This window comes from Aythya ferina (assembly GCF_964211825.1).
Source record: "Aythya ferina genome assembly, chromosome: 3".
NCBI lineage: Eukaryota > Metazoa > Chordata > Aves > Anseriformes > Anatidae > Aythya > Aythya ferina.
Window position 1 is genome coordinate 15,582,945 of NC_140298.1, and position 17,239 is coordinate 15,600,183.

A 17,239-nucleotide genomic window follows, 5' to 3' on the forward strand; every position below is an offset into this window, starting at 1 on the left:
AGGGCCAGTTTCAGCCAGTTCCAAAGGGACCTGCTGCTGCCCAGAGCCAAGCCAATAAATGATGTTGTTTGCACCCCTGTGAGAACAGATTGAAGAAAGGGAAAGAAAACTGCTGCACATTAGCAGCTGGGAGAGTGGGAAGTGAGAAGCAGCCCTGCAGGCCCCAAGGTCAGTGCAGAAGGAGGACAGGGGGTGTTCCAGGCACACAGCAGCAGTTCCCCTGCAGCCTTTGGAGAGGCCGCTGGTGAAGAAGGCTGTTCCCCTGCAGCCCATGGGTCCCACATGGAGCAGATCTCCACACTGCAGCCCATGGAGGAGCCCCCGGTGGAGCAGGTGGATGTGGCCTGGAGGAGGCTGCGGCCCATGGAGAGGAGCCCATGCAGGAGCATGGGCTCTGGGGGGAGTTGCCGCCCATGGGGGACCCATGCTGGAGCAGTTTGCTCCTGGGGGGTGGACCCCGTGGGACGGAGCCATGTGGGAGCAGTTCTGGAAGAGCTGCTGCCTGTGGGAAGCCCAAGCAGGATGAGTTTGGGAAGGACGGCATCCTGTGGGGGGGACCCTATATTGGAGCAGGGGTGGAGAGTGACCGTGAAGGAGCAGTGGAGATGAAGCACTCAGTTTTCAGGAAAAACTTTCTATTTTTTGTTGTTGTTGTTTGTTTGTTTCTTTGTTTGTTTTTTAAGATGAGTGTGGTCAAAGGAACATTTTAAATATACTATTGTACCCTATTGTCCAGGAGTCTAAGAGGTACCTGGCCAGAAAAGGAGACATTTCTCCATTCTTATAACTTTAGCTTGAGTTTTTTGAAAAATTCCATCCAGTACACCTCCTCTGCTTTTAAACAGATGGTACTTAAAGTAGCTTCACGTAGTTTTTACAGCAAAGCAGTTGCATTCCATATTCAGGCTCCTTACTGGGTTAGGGGGGAGAGGTCAGGAGTCTTTCAGGAAGTGTTCAGTTTAATGTAATCTTTAGTTTGAAAAACTTCTTCCAGCAGCACTTCCAAACTACTTCCTATGGTTAGCCCTAATGGCTGTTCCCTCCTGACCTCAGCCCTGTGGCATATGTTATCTGTTTTCTGTAAATAATTAATAACACATCAGAGTCTAAGAAGAAATAGAAGAGTTGGTTTGTAACCCATCATAAAAATGATCAACTGATTAATTTTAATCATTCCCTCTTGCTTCCCATGGCAAGGTCACGTTTTAGACTTAAAGCTTTAATTTCTTTATTTATATTAGAAATCTGTAAAGTAATACATATGGAAATTTTTGTACTTTTCTGAAACTTCAGCCGTGGACAAGATGAAAATATCTTCTCTTTATATTTCAAAGTATAAAGAGAAGTATTAAATCGAGACTTATACGCTCCACTGAACACCACAAGTGTGATTAATGTCTCTATATAGATGTTTGTGCAAATGTGTATACACGTTTTGTACTGTAAATTCTTCACTCCTGGTAATTAGCAGTAGCCTGCACACAGAGTCTCACTGGATTCAGCAGGTTTATCAATGCAAGTAATTACTTACCAATGGGAATAAAAGGGTTCACATCCTAGCCCAGAATGAAGAAAATACTGATAACATACAGAAGGAAGAAAATTACATTATTGGGTAATTTATTGTTATAACCAGTAACGTTTATCCTTCTTTAAATAAAAATAAAAACAAAATAAAAATTACTTTACTGTTAATGACAGTGCAGCTAACAGTTTACATTATTGACATTTACAAGCTTCAGTCTTTTGTTTTCAAGCTGTACTGTGGTAGAATCATAGTCTGCTGGGGTCCAAAGCTCCATAAAACCACCACTTTCACTTCATAAGCATCTTAAGTCTGCCATTTTCCTGTTGAAAATAACCATTAAGTTACTGACATTATAGGGGGAAAAATGAACTATATAAATTACCCTTTGGTGTAATATACCTTAAACACCAAATTGAGATGAACACAAGGAATGTAGAAAGCTGTTGATTTGTTGATGATTTGAGAAAACTATTAAACTATATTAGATGTGACTTCAGAGGGATAAATATTGAAAAGCTTTGCAGTCTTAAACAGTAATAAATACAGTAAATGGATACTAAACAAAATATTTATCTGCTTAATGCTGTGTAGGTAAGCAGATGTCCTTGAGTTGCTGCTAGGCTGTGCTGAAATAAACACACTATTTCATAAAGATGAATTTTGCAAACAAACAGGACTTGAGAGACTGAGGCCATTAAAAACCGTTACTGTATCTTGACCACTGGCAGTTTGTTACAATAGGAACCATGCATTCACTATTCAGAATTTCAAAGAGCTGTATGGACATTGTGTAGATGCATGGGCACATAAAGAATTACTCAGTAAATTCTGTGGCTGAGAGATATATCCTGGCATATTACAAACTTGCCTACTTGTAAGTACTGTGCTGATGGCATTGCTATTCTTGACTAATTCTGCTGCTTTCAATTCTCTGGAGATGATAAATCCCAAACAATACAGTGCCATAAGCTATAAGAGGAAAGGAAGATGGCTGGTTTTCAGTGACAATGTTCTGAAAGAACAGCAGAGACATTACAAGGTTTCTCAGAGACCATAAAATCATTTTATGGAGCAAGTGAATTAGGTTTCCTCTGTTGTTTCTTCACATCCAAAATTGATAGTAAACAAGGCAGTTTTGAACAACTACTCAGTTTCTGGCTTTTAATAGTTAATGGGGGGTTGGAACATAAGCTTAGATCAATCCTAGCATAATATATTTTACTTTATTATATTTGTCTTTTTTGAAATATAAACAGTAGAGGACCTATTCTCAAATAGCTTATGAACTTATTTCTTTTCATTTTTTTCTTCTTTTTTTTTTTTTGTAATTAATACAGGAAATTAAAAGAATGAGACTCCCTGTATAGCTTAGACAAAGGCAAATCTGTATTCATCAACATGGATTAATCAGCCTGTTACCAGACACACAGCGTGAAGAGCTACAAAATGTACAGTTATTAAAAAAAAAATAATAAATAAATAAGAGAGAAGGTTTGACATAAATAACATCAGCCACGTGTTGTTATGGATAAAAGATAACTTTTAAAATTTTGATGATTTTTCTACATGATTTAAGATTTAAAGTTAGATTTAATCAGCCCTACTGACATTGACCTTGGTATTAAAGCTGCAGCAGTATGGAATGAATTGCTCTTCATTTGTTTATTTGAAGGGCAGCATTTAACAAAAAAAAAATACAACAAAGATTCACTCTGAACAAGAACAACGAAGTGTGTCATTGTTCAGATCTGGAGACTTACTTCTGGGTCATGTTATTCAGTATGACTCTGCTATCGCTTGGCAGGCTTCTTCTTTGTATTTTATATTGGGTAAACACATCTGTTGCAACCAAGAAAAAGAGAATTATGCCCTCCCACTTAAATCTTATGTACTACTCAAACATTATGATTGCTGACATTGAGGTGTAAGGAGTTGATTTTTCTTAGCCTTCTCATTTTTGTTATTTACAAGAACTTCATTCCCACTCTGATGTGGTATTTTATGAAGTCAAGAGAAAGGCTGTCACTGTTTTTAATGAGCTTTGGATCAAGCCCTTAGTTTTTCAGCAATACAGAATAAATCATTTCAATAGGGATATCAATGTGACCTCCACATATGAAGATCCAAATTCTGTCACTCTTTAACTGGCTCAAGGTTTGAAGTCAACACTAGCTGCAAAAATGAGAACTTTGGGACCATCAAGGATGATATTACTTGTTCTGTGTATCTTTGTTTTGGGATGTACTACAACTGGACATTCAGCCATCATTACCGAATAGCCTGCAATGGATTATTGTGCATTTCAGGGCATTGCATATGGGAAGGTTGGGGTGGTAAAGTAGGAGGTTAGGTTTTTGTCACACAGATTCCCAAACCAGACACATTTTGCATGTGTCTGTTACCAAATCTTCTAATGGCACAGCCCGTACCTTCACTGATCTTGCACAACTCTTCATTCTGATGATAAACCACAGTTTCTCTTAGAGTGTAAGTTAAAACTTAAATGCCAGATTTGCTACTGTGTTTGTCTTTGCTAAAGAGATTTGACAAGTTTTCCTACAATACATACAAGTTTGTATTTCGCTATCAAGAGAAAAGCCAAGAGATTTATTTGAAGCGCAGTGCTGTCCTGCAAGTGTTGATGTAAATTGGTCTTTACTGTATTTTTTAAATGCTGTGCACAGTACATAAAATACAATGGCAATATACTGGGGAAAAAAAAAAAAAAAAGGTAAGAAAAACAACACACAACACAAATGAGTAGGTAGGTAATTCCACAAAAAAAAATATATATATTAAAAAAATGTTAGAAATAAATATAGGATACCATTTCAAAAAGGCCAAGTGACCTTTTTGCTTTGAGACTGACTCAAAGCAGTCTCACTCAGCAATAGAGTAAGATTTTGAGACGTCTAGAAATTGAAAGAGTGGTGTAGCCATATAACACTTCTTGTTTTCAGCTTTAAGTTCTACGTCTCCAAAGGTTTTTAAATACTCTTTTAGGCTTGCAGCACTTTTGGTCAATCTAAGAAAATAAGAAAATGACAATTACAGTGTTATGCACTTACTCCTTATGTGGACATGGACAGTACGTAGAGTATTTTGGGGAGCATAAACTGGATTACATTTAATAAAATTAACAGTATCCACACAGAGAGCCAGCTTAGAACAACTAGTAAACCAGACATCCGTATTTACTATGCTCTGTATCTCCCTAAGCATTTACTTATCTTTGTAGAAAAGAAGTGGACAGCCCATAGTGACTTCCTAAATGAAAGACTGAGCACATGCACAATTCATATGCTGTTGTCAGGATAGAAGTTTTAAATGGAAAGTGTCCAGATATGCTTCTCTTTTAGTTAACAGGAAATGTGCTGGTGATGAAGTAAAGCATCTGAGAGCTCAGTGGTGTAAGATTACAGCACTTGTTTAAAAATAAATAAATAAAAAAAAATACGTAAAAAAAAAATTGTAAGTGCCCTTTGGAGATAATATGCAAACTCTTATAAGTTATACAATAAGCATTATGCAAATATGCCATTGTTTTCTTAGATGGTAGAATTATGCATTTTTGTTCTGACATGTAAGGTATGTTTTTATCCTTCCATTTGTTATCTCCGTCTGTCACAAGCTGATAAACCTCAGATCTGTAGAAGTCTTATCTGACTGTATTAGTTGATGTCTCTCTTTGCCGTGCACAATGACATATCACATAGAGCGTATCATTTTCATAGTGTAAATAAGGTTGATAAATGGAGCTGCATTTTTGTCAATCATGAGATAACTGGAATTACTTGATTTCTTCTCCATGTTGGCCCAGTTTGGAAAACCATTTTATTCAATTCATGTTCCACACATCACGGAAACGTGTTCTTAATTTCAAGCATATGCTTAAGAACTCTTTTGGATAGAAACGCATTTTTGAATCAGAGTCATGGTATTTTAAATTACTGTATATGCAGTTATGCTATATTCTATATAAAAACACTAATATTAAGCTTACTGCAAAATTTTCAGAGATAAAGAACCCTCCAAGTTGAAATATAGCATTGTTTTGTTTTACAACTATATTTGTTATATGAGAACATCTTGGTTTTTGTAGAGCACATCATTTCCATGTGGGTTTGCATTGGCACAAGTGAACTAATTCTCTTTTATTTCTCCTTTACAGCGGGAACAACATATATCTTTAGCAAAGGTGGTGGACAAATCACTTACACGTGGCCTCCTAATGATCGTCCAAGCACTCGTGCAGACAGACTGGCAATAGGTTTTAGTACTGTTCAAAAAGAAGCTGTGTTGGTACGAGTGGACAGTTCTACTGGGCTTGGAGATTATTTAGAGCTGCATATTGTAAGTATTAATAACAAAAAATGCGTGTTTTTATCCTTGTCTCAATTGTTCTTATATTTTGGGTGGGCTTTTTTGTTTGTTTTAATGTAAGTATAGCATTTCGCTAATGAACTGTTCAGGGTTCATAGTGAATTAGATGATGATGGTTTATAGCATTCAGTAGTGTACAGGATTTCAGGCATTCTCAAAATACCGTATACTTTATATAGTTCTCCTTTATATGACTTTTCAATTAAAAATCATACTGTGACATATGTACAGATATAGCAGTTTACTGCAATCTAATTACATAAAATGGTATTTAGCAATGTCAGAAGAAGGTGTATTAATCCTGGAGGATTTAATCTGGAATCTGCTAGAGGAAATACAGTATATCACAATTGACTGTGCTTATTGTTAATACTAGAATTTATCCTCTGATTTCACCATTCTATTGTGATGACAAATTGTAAGCAGAAAGCAAGATTGTCAAGCTAGGAAGTCTGAAAAAGTAATTTCAGCTGTCCTAAAGCAAATAACTAGCAATCAAAATTGAAAGCATCTGGATTTTTATGGCAACATAAATAAATGATCAGTTGAGATAAACATAACTAGGGCAGTATAAAATGTTGTTGTTTAGATTAGTCTCAAATTTGTTAATATATTAGCTTGACTTTGATTTAAGAATCTTGCTACTTTCAGAAACAGAATAGTTCCTTTTGAATGAAATTACTTATTGATCTACAACCAATTACACTTTTACCCTCAGAAAACATTCTGCAGTGATCATTTTCAAAACTAGAGGGAATTATGGTATTCAGTCTTCCCAGGTTCCTTATTTCTGTAAAGACACTCTTGCATTGTGGTCCAAGGTGATTTTATTTTATTTTATTTATTTATTTACTGTCTTGAGTAAATAGACAAAGAAAGAAAGCCTTAAAAAATCAGAGGTTGTGTTTACCATTCTCTTACATTCAAAAACACAGACAAAACATCTGGCTGGTATTGTAAAATCTTAATGTAAAAATGTGAACAAAGCAGGTTATCCCAGGTGCCAGAAAAAGTGAGATCCCATATCTTTCAAGGCAAGTATTGGATTGCTAAAGAGCAATCAAATAAAAGTTTGCTTTCCAAAGCCATCTCTAATATCACGTGCCTAGTTATCATTTGCCCATTTCTTTGCAGCCTGAGACCAGATCCACTGGCTGTGAAGAATTGTGGTGCTTTCATCTCATAGTGTTATCTTTGTTATTAGCGTATGAAGGGATGCTTGTATTTTAGATTTGCTATACCTAAAGTCTACCAATTCATATTTGTGCAATCTCTCTCTAACCTTGTTTTTTCCATTTTAAAGCAAAACATTGGGTTGATTAATTATAAGTAGGATGTCAAAGGGCAAAAATTATTGCCCAGTCATGAGCTTTGCTTTTACCTAAGTAACTTCCTTATACCTATGCTGTAGCATATAAATGAAAGAATAATAATTGAGAGTTTTCTATTGTCAGAAGAACTATCAGCTTAGTAGAGATGGGGAAAAGCACAGATTATCTTTAGCAGTCTTTTGAAACTCCTGCATGTATTTACTGTGTGAGGTGACTATGGCCTCCTCCTATTGTCTTCGCAACGGACTTTGGGAACCTCTCTGAAGCATACTATGCTTTAGAGAAATATACATGATAACTATACAGAAAGTTCACTAGAACGAGCCTTGACCTTCTGAGAATTCCTCCGCTTTGTTCTCACTCTAAAATGGAGACACTAGAGGATTGACCTGAAATCCTGACATCTAGCAAGGTGTCAGATCTGCAGGATTTTTTTTTATCACTGTTAGATAAATCTTGGAAATCTTGGAAAACTTCTAGGATATAATTGCTGAGAATCTATTTCAAATAAGAAGTTGAAAATCAGCATTTTCAAAAATACTCATGGGACCTAAGAATATATGTCATTAAAGTCATTGGAACTAAAGGGTCTTCAGAGAATTTTACACGGGTATGATATTGTGAAGCATCGTGGTTTTAAAAATAAAGGAGAACATAGAAATGGATATGTATATGTTTATGGATATGTATATGCCCATGTATATATTATATTTGAAAAATAATTTATTGGAATTAAGTTTTTCAATGACTGCATTAAATTAGCTATAGTAAAAGTAGTGGGAAGATTGTGTCATTTGAAACTTCCATCTTCCACCAAAGCCAGTAAGAATGACTTAGTTTTATATGAATAACCAGAAACAAGCCTAAGTTGTGAATAGCAGAAGGAAGAAAAACTAGGAGAGAAGAATCTAATTCTCCTTGTTCTTTTCCATGCATTCTTTCATGCATTTCCATACATATTTTTCTAATAAATATGCATGAGCACTTGAACTAAATGCCTGTGTATATTTAAATACACAGTGCATAGATAACCTACCTGTGTTATACAGACTATAACACTGCAACACAGGTATAGTTATGATTTAATTGTGCTGGGATTCAGTTTTCCAATAAAATAGAAAGTGTTTTTTGTGTTTTTTTTTTTTTTGTCTGTTGTTGATCTTTTTTTACCAGGAGGCTGTTAATTACTTGGATCTCCTCCAGTGACAAAATCTGGGACAGGTGTCTAAAGATAGGTTTGAAGTGTATTTTCAGCAGGGTTGTTACAAAGAAAGAAAGTTTGAAACTATTGCTTTGCACTAAAAAATTTAAATAGTCCTCACTAGCATGCTGAGGGTGTTTGTTCAGGATGTTTCAGAACAGATCTCTGAGGGAGTTTACTCTTAACCTTCTTCATTCTATCAATGGAAGAGCAAATTACAAATTTGATTATAGTATTCTAATTTGTGCTTGCCCTCTTTATTATTATGTTTACTTAAAGATGGTGTAAACCTAACAATGAAATCAAGCTCATAACATATTCTAATTTGGAAAATTGTTACTTGATCATCTGAATTACACCTTTAGCGTTAGTTTAGAAACGTTTATTTTGAGTGATCATTTATTTCCCAAAAAAACAATTGTTAATATGAGAAATGTTTCAAAAAATGCGTAGTCTGCCTTGCTACAAGATGTTTAACAGTTCCAATACAAGTATTTTAAATTCTCAGATGTATAGGTATGGTTGTGTGTGTGTGATAGGTATGCACACCTATGCTTCAAGAAAGGGGTGTTAATATGGCTTAGTCATCCAGAGATGCAGCTATTAATTTTCATGGCTATCACTTGACTTCTGTTATAGAAGTGAAGTAGCCTCCTGTGCAGTTTCTGTTGAGAGATCTAGTTCAAGAGGAAATATATCTAGATATGTTCCATGTCTAAAAGTTGGGTTTTTCTACTGCCACTTTCTTCTCTTGTTGACAGAAGAAAAAAAAAAAAAAAAAAAAAAAGGACAGAGAGCTCTTAGAATTACTATAATCCTCCTTTTTCCCTCTTCTGACATGATCTGCATCTATCTCCATGGCAAGTGGAAAAAGGCAGCAGCTTATTCATGCAGGGTTCCATTAATCACCGTGAGCACTTCTGTGCTTGGCTTTTTCACCAACTACTACTAAAGCCCTTAGGTAATTCTGTCAGTGATTCCCATTCCTATCTATGCTTTTTTTCTCTCCTCTTCTGCCATTAGACAGAAAGTCATTAGAAAGGTAGGTGCATGTCATCGTCTTTCACAAGCGCTGTACTGTTGCAGCCTCAAACTTCCACCGTTTATGTGGTGAGGAACAAAATAGAGTTCAATGAAGATATTGCTTCAAAGAGGTTAGAAATCTTGTTAAATTGCTCTATCTGGCAATGCTGGTAATATTGCAAACTGGCATTCTCCATCACAGCAAAAGTAATAACTGCTCTACTAGTGAAGATGAGAAGAATAGATTTCCATCAATAGACTTAAAACACTTTTAAAATTTATTTTAATTATAAATTATGCCATGTTACTATCTTTCATTGTTAAAGTGAAAGATTTTATATACCAAAATGTAATATTTTGTCTGTCTGATGTATGGAGTCAGCAGTTTTTGTGTCTTCCCTGTTTGGGTCATTTATTTTAAAATTTAGGTATTTTGGAAGCATAAAAAAAAGTATTTTTTTTTTTTTTTTATGATTACAGCTGGTTTTGAAATTGAGTATGGGAAGTGCTTGTGGAGGAGAAGGGCAGTAGGGCATTTCAGATCTTAGAGCTTCATCATTCCAGAAAAGCCTGTTAAGCTACAGGATACTAGCTATTGAAGCTAAACTGGGATCACTCAAGTGGGGTGAATTACTAATTGAACTAAGCTACAGATATCATTGGTTTACTGAAGTAGGTGAAGTGGTGAGGATTGTTCTGTTAGTAAACATCCTAAGGTTTGAAAGAAGGAATCAGACTGATGTGGAAGCATTTTGAAGCATTATCCTAAACCTCCTCTAAGAGAAGCTGGGGAAAACGTCCCTCCCCATAATTCCAGTGAGAGAGGAGTGACAATCTTACCTAGTATATTGTAAATGTACAAAAATAGAAAGAAATCATTAAACTCAGGGTAGGTTGTGTTTGGTTTTTATCTTAGAACTTTTAATATTATTATAAAAAATACTATAGAGAAAATGTAAATTGGTAAGATGACTACTGTGACAGAAAAGCATGGGAAGCTATTTTAAAAGATGTAGTAATGTTACCTGAAAAAGTATGGTATGATTAAAGATAGACAGTATAAATACTTGCCATGTATGTTACACTTAATTAGTCAGAAATACTCTGAAGATGTAGCAGTACTGGCATGATAGATTAATGAGATTGTACTTAGATTTTCAATATGTGTTTATAGATCCTTCAGGGCCATGATTAATGACTGAGGTGTTTCCTCATATGAGAGGAAACACATTATTTCTCATAGAAAATTGGGTTTTGGATCATGAATAAATTCAGCTTGTGCTCTTTGTTCCAACTATTTATATATTACATCTATTATAATATATATTGCAGGAAAGACATTTTTTCATTAGAAACTTTTTCCATAGAATGATATGAACAAAGATCAACTGAAAGCTTTTGTGAGTTTTTATCTGTAACTTTTTGGTTCAAAGATTGTCTTGGTTGAAAAAGACATCAATGCTTTCCCATTTTCTTGTCTGTGTGTTCAGCTTTGTATACGGTATGATATACTTTCATAAACTAGGGAAATATTGAATATCTCGAAATGAAGTGTTGATTTTTGTGTTCAAAAATATTCTGAACAATATCTGAAATATATTCTGAAATCAAGTGGTGTGCATTTCCAGCTTGAAGCTCATGGAAATTTCTGCAAAAGTCCCATCAGATTACTCCCTATCCATTTTTTGGAGCTTTTTTGCAAACTATAAAGGACTATTATTCCTGCTCCCCTCCCTCTGTCTCTTAGTTATACAAATGCAGTATTCTTCTGCACCAGGTTTTTAATAGCTGACTTTTAAGGTCTATTATACATGTGCATGATATATAGAAATTTTAATTTATGAAAGTATAATGACCTTCCTTCAAGTGAACAGAAATAATTCAGAGTAAAGCCAGGAAGAGGATCAGACATCTGTGTATGAGCATAACAGAGAAAAAGTGCAGTCTTAAGATAAATGAATTCATTATTCTTTTTTGAATACTTCACATGTCTTAGCATTAATGGAAATGGAAAGTCAATTGAAAGATTCCTATTGATTAGCTGTATTTGGATCAATGCCTAGAGAGTTCAATGTACTTTCAATGAGACTGATGGTCCTTTTTATTTTTGTGGTTTGTATCAGGTTGTAATTAATTTTCCCAGGAAGAGTTTAATAATCTTAGAATGTATATCCCAGGATAATGTTTCTTCTAATAATCTTTTAAATATAGAATTCCTTGTTGTTATATGTGTATCTGTGCAATGCAAAGATTTGTTAAGGCTAGTGATGGCTTGTGTTTATGTGAAATGGTAATGATTTTAAAATCTAATTACTTACTTGCAGGAAGGCCTTAAAAAATGAAAAGAAAAAAAAAAAAAGAAAAAGAAAAAGAAAAAAGGCAATCTAAGTTCCAGGAATCTGATCTTTTTGAAGTGTTAAGCATGTGCATCAGTGGCTAGAGTTGATGGAAGCAAACATAGCAACCTCTGTTAATCAGGCTATCATCATATAAGCTCAGTGTATATCAGGAATAAATCACTTAGGAACTCTGGGAAGAACACTATTATGTTTAACAGGCTTATGATATTTAATATTCTGCCACTTTGAGCAACAAGAAAATTACTTATGGGTGATGTTATCTAAGCCAGAATTCTGCTAATATTGATGCTTATTTTGTTTAGATACATGGTAGTTAATTCTGATTTTGTTGATGTTGTTCTGTTAACATATGCATATGGTAAACACTACAGGTACTGTTATGCACAGTGTTCTTTTTCCGTGTGGGGAACATCAAAAAAAGTAGCATCAGATTATGTGTAAATGTTCAAACTGAAGAAAAATTCCTAGGAAAGAAGCATTTCCAGCCTTGCTTATGGGGTTTGAATAATGAAAAGCACTACAATCAAAGAATCATTTGTGGGACTAGACAGGCAGGTGAGAATGCAATTCAGTGTACACAAACTTAAGTTAATTAGAATGGGAGCAATGAATTAATCTAGGGAATTTATGCTAAATGCAGCAATCATTTACCTCACTGATCAGGTTAAAGATCTAAGTCTGTAGGAAAGAAAATAAATAAACCACTGAAATGGTCAAGCTATGCCTGGAAATTATTCAATTAAGTTACTGTTTTGTATTAACAAAGACATAGATTAAAAAAACAAACAAACAAACGAAAAAAAAAAAAAAAAAACTCTGAAAAGAGATTTTATGATATAAGCATTTTGTTAATGCCTCATCTTGAGTATTCTCCACTCTCTGTTATCCAAATGGTATTATTTTTCAAAGAACATTGACCTTTTATTTTTCCCAAGCAGGATTTAACACTGAGCAACAGTGGTCAGTTCTTGCTGTGAACAGGCAAAATTGCTGAGAGAAGGCTGTGGAAATGTGCTAATTCTGTCACAGGACAGACTTATATATTACTGTCTCAAAAATATGAATGGAATTTGGACAGAGGATATAATTGAACAGCTTGCCTGTGACTGCCATCATGGAGTGCAAGGAGAAATCCCAATGCTGGCATGAAAACTCCATTGTAGCAGCATGGCAGTTCTCATCTCTGAGAGCCCAAAAACATGACTGAGGGTAGCAAATCCTTTCATTGTCTTACTCTGTGGGTCAACAAAATGCTCTGGCCCTCAACACTGATGAATCTCCTGAGCTGTTCTGGCCCAGGTTTAGAGCCTGAGGTTGAGGAGATACTTAAAACATTTCTGGTGAGCTATACGTGTATTTATTAATAAAATTATCTGATAACAATATGGAAAGAACTGTGTGCAGCCATGGAGTCATATGAAATAGTCTTACAGACCAGATCATGGACTCTCTGATCCCTTCTGATGTTGCATATCTCAGGATTATGCTGTAAGTTGAATCCATCTGTTGTCTGAACTGCGTAAGATCCAAAGCTATGTCACTGAATTTGATGACAAATCTTCCTTTGACTTTACTGCTACAAACTGCACACACATAGGACCTAAAGTACATCATGAGGAAAGAATTTAAATATTGAACTTAATTCTTCTGGGGCTTTGTAGAACTTTTAAAAAATACATGCTAAAAATACTACGGTTAGAGGGGCTTGGGGCTGAGTCATGTTATACTCAAAACAAAAGATGCACGTTTTTGAGAAGTGAAGTAGACTAATTTGGAGAGGCAAGCAAAAGAGCAAGCATGTGTAATCAACATAAGGAAGCTCATGACCTCTTCATAAAGCATCTTTTATTTTTGACATTGTTACTCTAAAAACTCTGAAGTACTGTCAGATTACTTCCCATAATTACTTCCAAAGATTCTTTCTCTCCCCTTTTCCCTTGTTTTCTAAGTATTTTTCTATTGTGTCCTCAAACACAAATTCACAAATTCCTGTGCATATTCTTCAGTCCCAACAAATTCTTGTGAAGCAGGTGGCAACCTCTTAGTGTCTCAGTGATTACATACCTTTACCTTCCCACATAATGAGATGCTGTATAGCTAAAGGAGCAGAGGGTTCACTATAAATGGTGGCTGCGTAATGTATGCATGTGGAAGACCTTCTTGAGCAGGACCATTAGTTGGTTCAGTCTAATAAAGAACAAAACAAATAAGCATGTGGCCACAATTAGGAGACATGTCCTTTCTTGTCTAGGTTGCTTATGTATAAATAGCAAATTTCTGAATTCAGAAAGGAGGATGAAAATATTTGTTCATAAATAAATAGTCCATTGTTCCTCCATAGCAGCATCTTACCTAGCTGCCATTATATTCTCCTACTGATATTTTGATTGTCTAAATGTTTTTTAATATGCTACAGTCTTAAAGGAATAGACCTTGAGTTATTCTTATTAAAACTGGCACTACCTATCTCAGTCTAACTAGGTTCATCTAATCCAAAATCCAAAAAATCCTTACACACTGGTTGCTAACCAACATCCTTGCATATGAAAGTTATAGATATTTTAATAACTTGGCGTTAACTCTTCCAGAACATTGCCTTGCATAAAAAGAGCTGATGAAAAATTTAGCAGACATTTTAGCAACCTTATTAAGTTTTAAAGAACTTAATAGCTGTTTGCAACAGTTGAGAAGTTGACTGAAACCTGACTGTTCAGCACAGAATCAAAGGAAATGATTGTGATTGTTGGGACAACGAAAGCTCTGGAAGATTGAAGGTCACTTCCAAGAGCTAGCCACTCATGTCCACCTATGGACATGATCACTGCATGGATACTTTTCTGTTTATTTTAACTGTTGTATATGTTATTATGCATATACTGTTTGCTGTATCTAGTAATACAATGGAGTCAGCCCTGATATTTCCTGGCTTGTTACTGTCTAGTTCTCTTCTAATTTTAGAGAAGCACAACAAGTTTAACACTTCCTCCTCCTTCCTGGAAGTCATGTGTGGGAGTGCTAGGGGTCAAACCCAAGTGGAATGAGTAGGTACCTAGGGTGTTAGAGTCCATCACTTTGCAGGTTGTAGGCGCTTTGGGCTGACAATGTGTGGTTTTGAAAAAATACGGACAGATGTGAGCAATGGCATCACTTTCAGTGTATCCTAGACTGTGCTTTTAGCTCTTGAGGGCAGTCTGAATAAAGGAGTGACTATCAGATTGCTGTGGCCCACTGAAAGAGGGCCAGGTTTGCACAGTACAGAATCAAGGTGTTTCTGAGGGCTAATAGCCAGAACCCAAGATAAGGCATATTATCTCCATGTCTTTTAAATTTATGGGCTCTAAATTAGAATAAGGATTTACTTATGCAGCAGCACAAAGTACTGGTGTAGCAGTTTTTCAATGAACATGCAGTATGAACAATATCATTTTTAATACCAGTCAACAAGATTAGCCTGTTAATGCAGGACAAGGCAAGTGGAAAGCACAGCTGGTAGCCTGAACATATTCTGATCCTAACTCCAATTAATTCTCATTCTGACACTTCCACTATTAATTTATCTGAAGAAGCTACAGAAATACGAGTAAGTATAAGCAGGATCTATATCTGGCTAGAAAACTCCTGCTGGAAGGTGAAAGGTACAGAGATAATTTCACAAAACCTGCTACTTTGCTTCAGGCATTTGTTTAAGTAAACATAGGTATTATAGTTAATCAACTTGTGCTAATAAGTAAAGTTTGTCTTAATACTATTCAGGTTTTGTGAGAAACTACCTTAATTGTAATTCATAATTACTTAATTAGACCACTTATATGATACAGGTTATGCTCTCTGATGCCTAAGTTTCATCACCAAACTGGAAACTCATTTTATTGTTTAGTTAGTCTTTTCTTTTTTTTTTTTTTTTTTTCCCTTCTAGTTTTATCATCTTTGAGCCTTTCCCACTTCTCACTTATGCCACCAGGGAGTAAAATCATTGAATTTAATCTGGTGTACCAAAGGGCAGAACTGGACACACTGGGTCTGATTCTTACTTTCATCCAGTTTAGCTACCTCACATTTGTAGTCTCTTGACAGTAACTCATTGCACCAGGGAAATAGAGCTACAGCAGGGAATTTGGATTTCCCCAAACCCAGGGTAACAATTGTATCTTCATTCTTTTTTTCATTTTCTTCATCATTTTCTTCTTTTCTTTTTTATTCTTCCTTTTTTTTTTTTTTTTTTTTCCTGGGGGGGGGGGAGTGGTGGTCCTTCTGGGACCCAGGAGTTGGACTCAATGATCCTTGTGGGTCCCTTCCACCTCAGATATTCTATGATGTGCTTTTCAATAAAGTGCCTATGCTGATTAATGATTTTTATCTCTTAACCAAGCTTGACATGCTTGACACTAAAGCATCTCTACAGCTGGTGTAACAGTATATGCTTTCCCAGAGCTGAACAGCTTTCTCTCCCCAACCTTCTCTCCCCAACAACGCCCAACAACGGTCATGGGTGTGCAATGCTTGCCTTCCTTATGAATCTTACTGTGATTCTTCCTGTTTGACAATGTGCCGCTGCCACTATTAAGTCTCTTGTTTTTTTTCCTTGTTTGTATGTTTTCATTTTTGTTTTACTTAGATCAGGCCGATCCCAAGCATTTCTGCAGCAATAACAGTCATGCTAAGGGTTTAACAAACTGATATTGTCAGTGTTCTGGTCGTTTATGCTTAGTGTATAACAATTGCACTAACAACTGGTGAGTTCTCCTGTTAAGTGTTTAAGGAAGCTTAAATGTCTTTCTGTTCATGAAACCCATTTGCGCTGAAGAATGCTTATGCTCCAGAGGGTGAGATTAGCTCAAGGAACGACTCATGAATTTCTTGTTTTCTGATAATTACCTAGCTTACACTGAATAAGGTGTGCCAAGAAAAAAAAAGAAAAAAAAAAAAAGAGGTCCTTCAGTTTTGCCATTTCTCTCTGAAATTAGCCAGAAGTCTTCAGAGCATCAGCATGAACCTACTAACACATCTTTAACTCCTCGTGCTAGAATTTGTAGCTGATATTATGTATTCGATAAGGGACCAAATGTAAGCCCAGATATTCCGTTGTGGAGATGTAAATTGTGTTGCTGCTGTAGCATTGTACATTCTCTGTGGTCTAAGAAATGCTACTCATACAGGACTGGTTTTCTGCATTTCCTGCTGGGGGAGAGAACTGTTGGGTCAGGTACTCCTCTTTATCCTAGGCATTCTGGATTCAAGGGGAGGGGTTGAAGCATTACAGCATCAAGGACCTTATCGTACTCCCCTGTGGGGCTGGAGTCTTGTAATTATTTGTTCAGCCCTCAACCTTGGTGGACTCGCAACTTAACTGACTATGCACTGAAAGCTATAGATTGTTTTTTATTTTTTTTTTTTCTTATCCCGAAACTTTATA

General features: G+C 35.8%; 1 protein-coding gene across 33 annotated transcripts in view; it reads left to right on the forward strand.

The window, feature by feature from the left end:
- The window catches only part of NRXN1 (neurexin 1), a 723,656-nt gene that overhangs the window by 496,616 nt on the left and 209,801 nt on the right, over positions 1-17,239 (forward strand). For all 33 annotated transcript variants that reach the window (XM_084513032.1, XM_084513021.1, XM_084513050.1 and 30 more), the window contains one exon: positions 5,700-5,881. In XM_084513032.1, the coding sequence (XP_084369158.1) occupies positions 5,700-5,881 (182 nt within the window). The remainder of the gene's footprint in view (positions 1-5,699; positions 5,882-17,239) is intronic.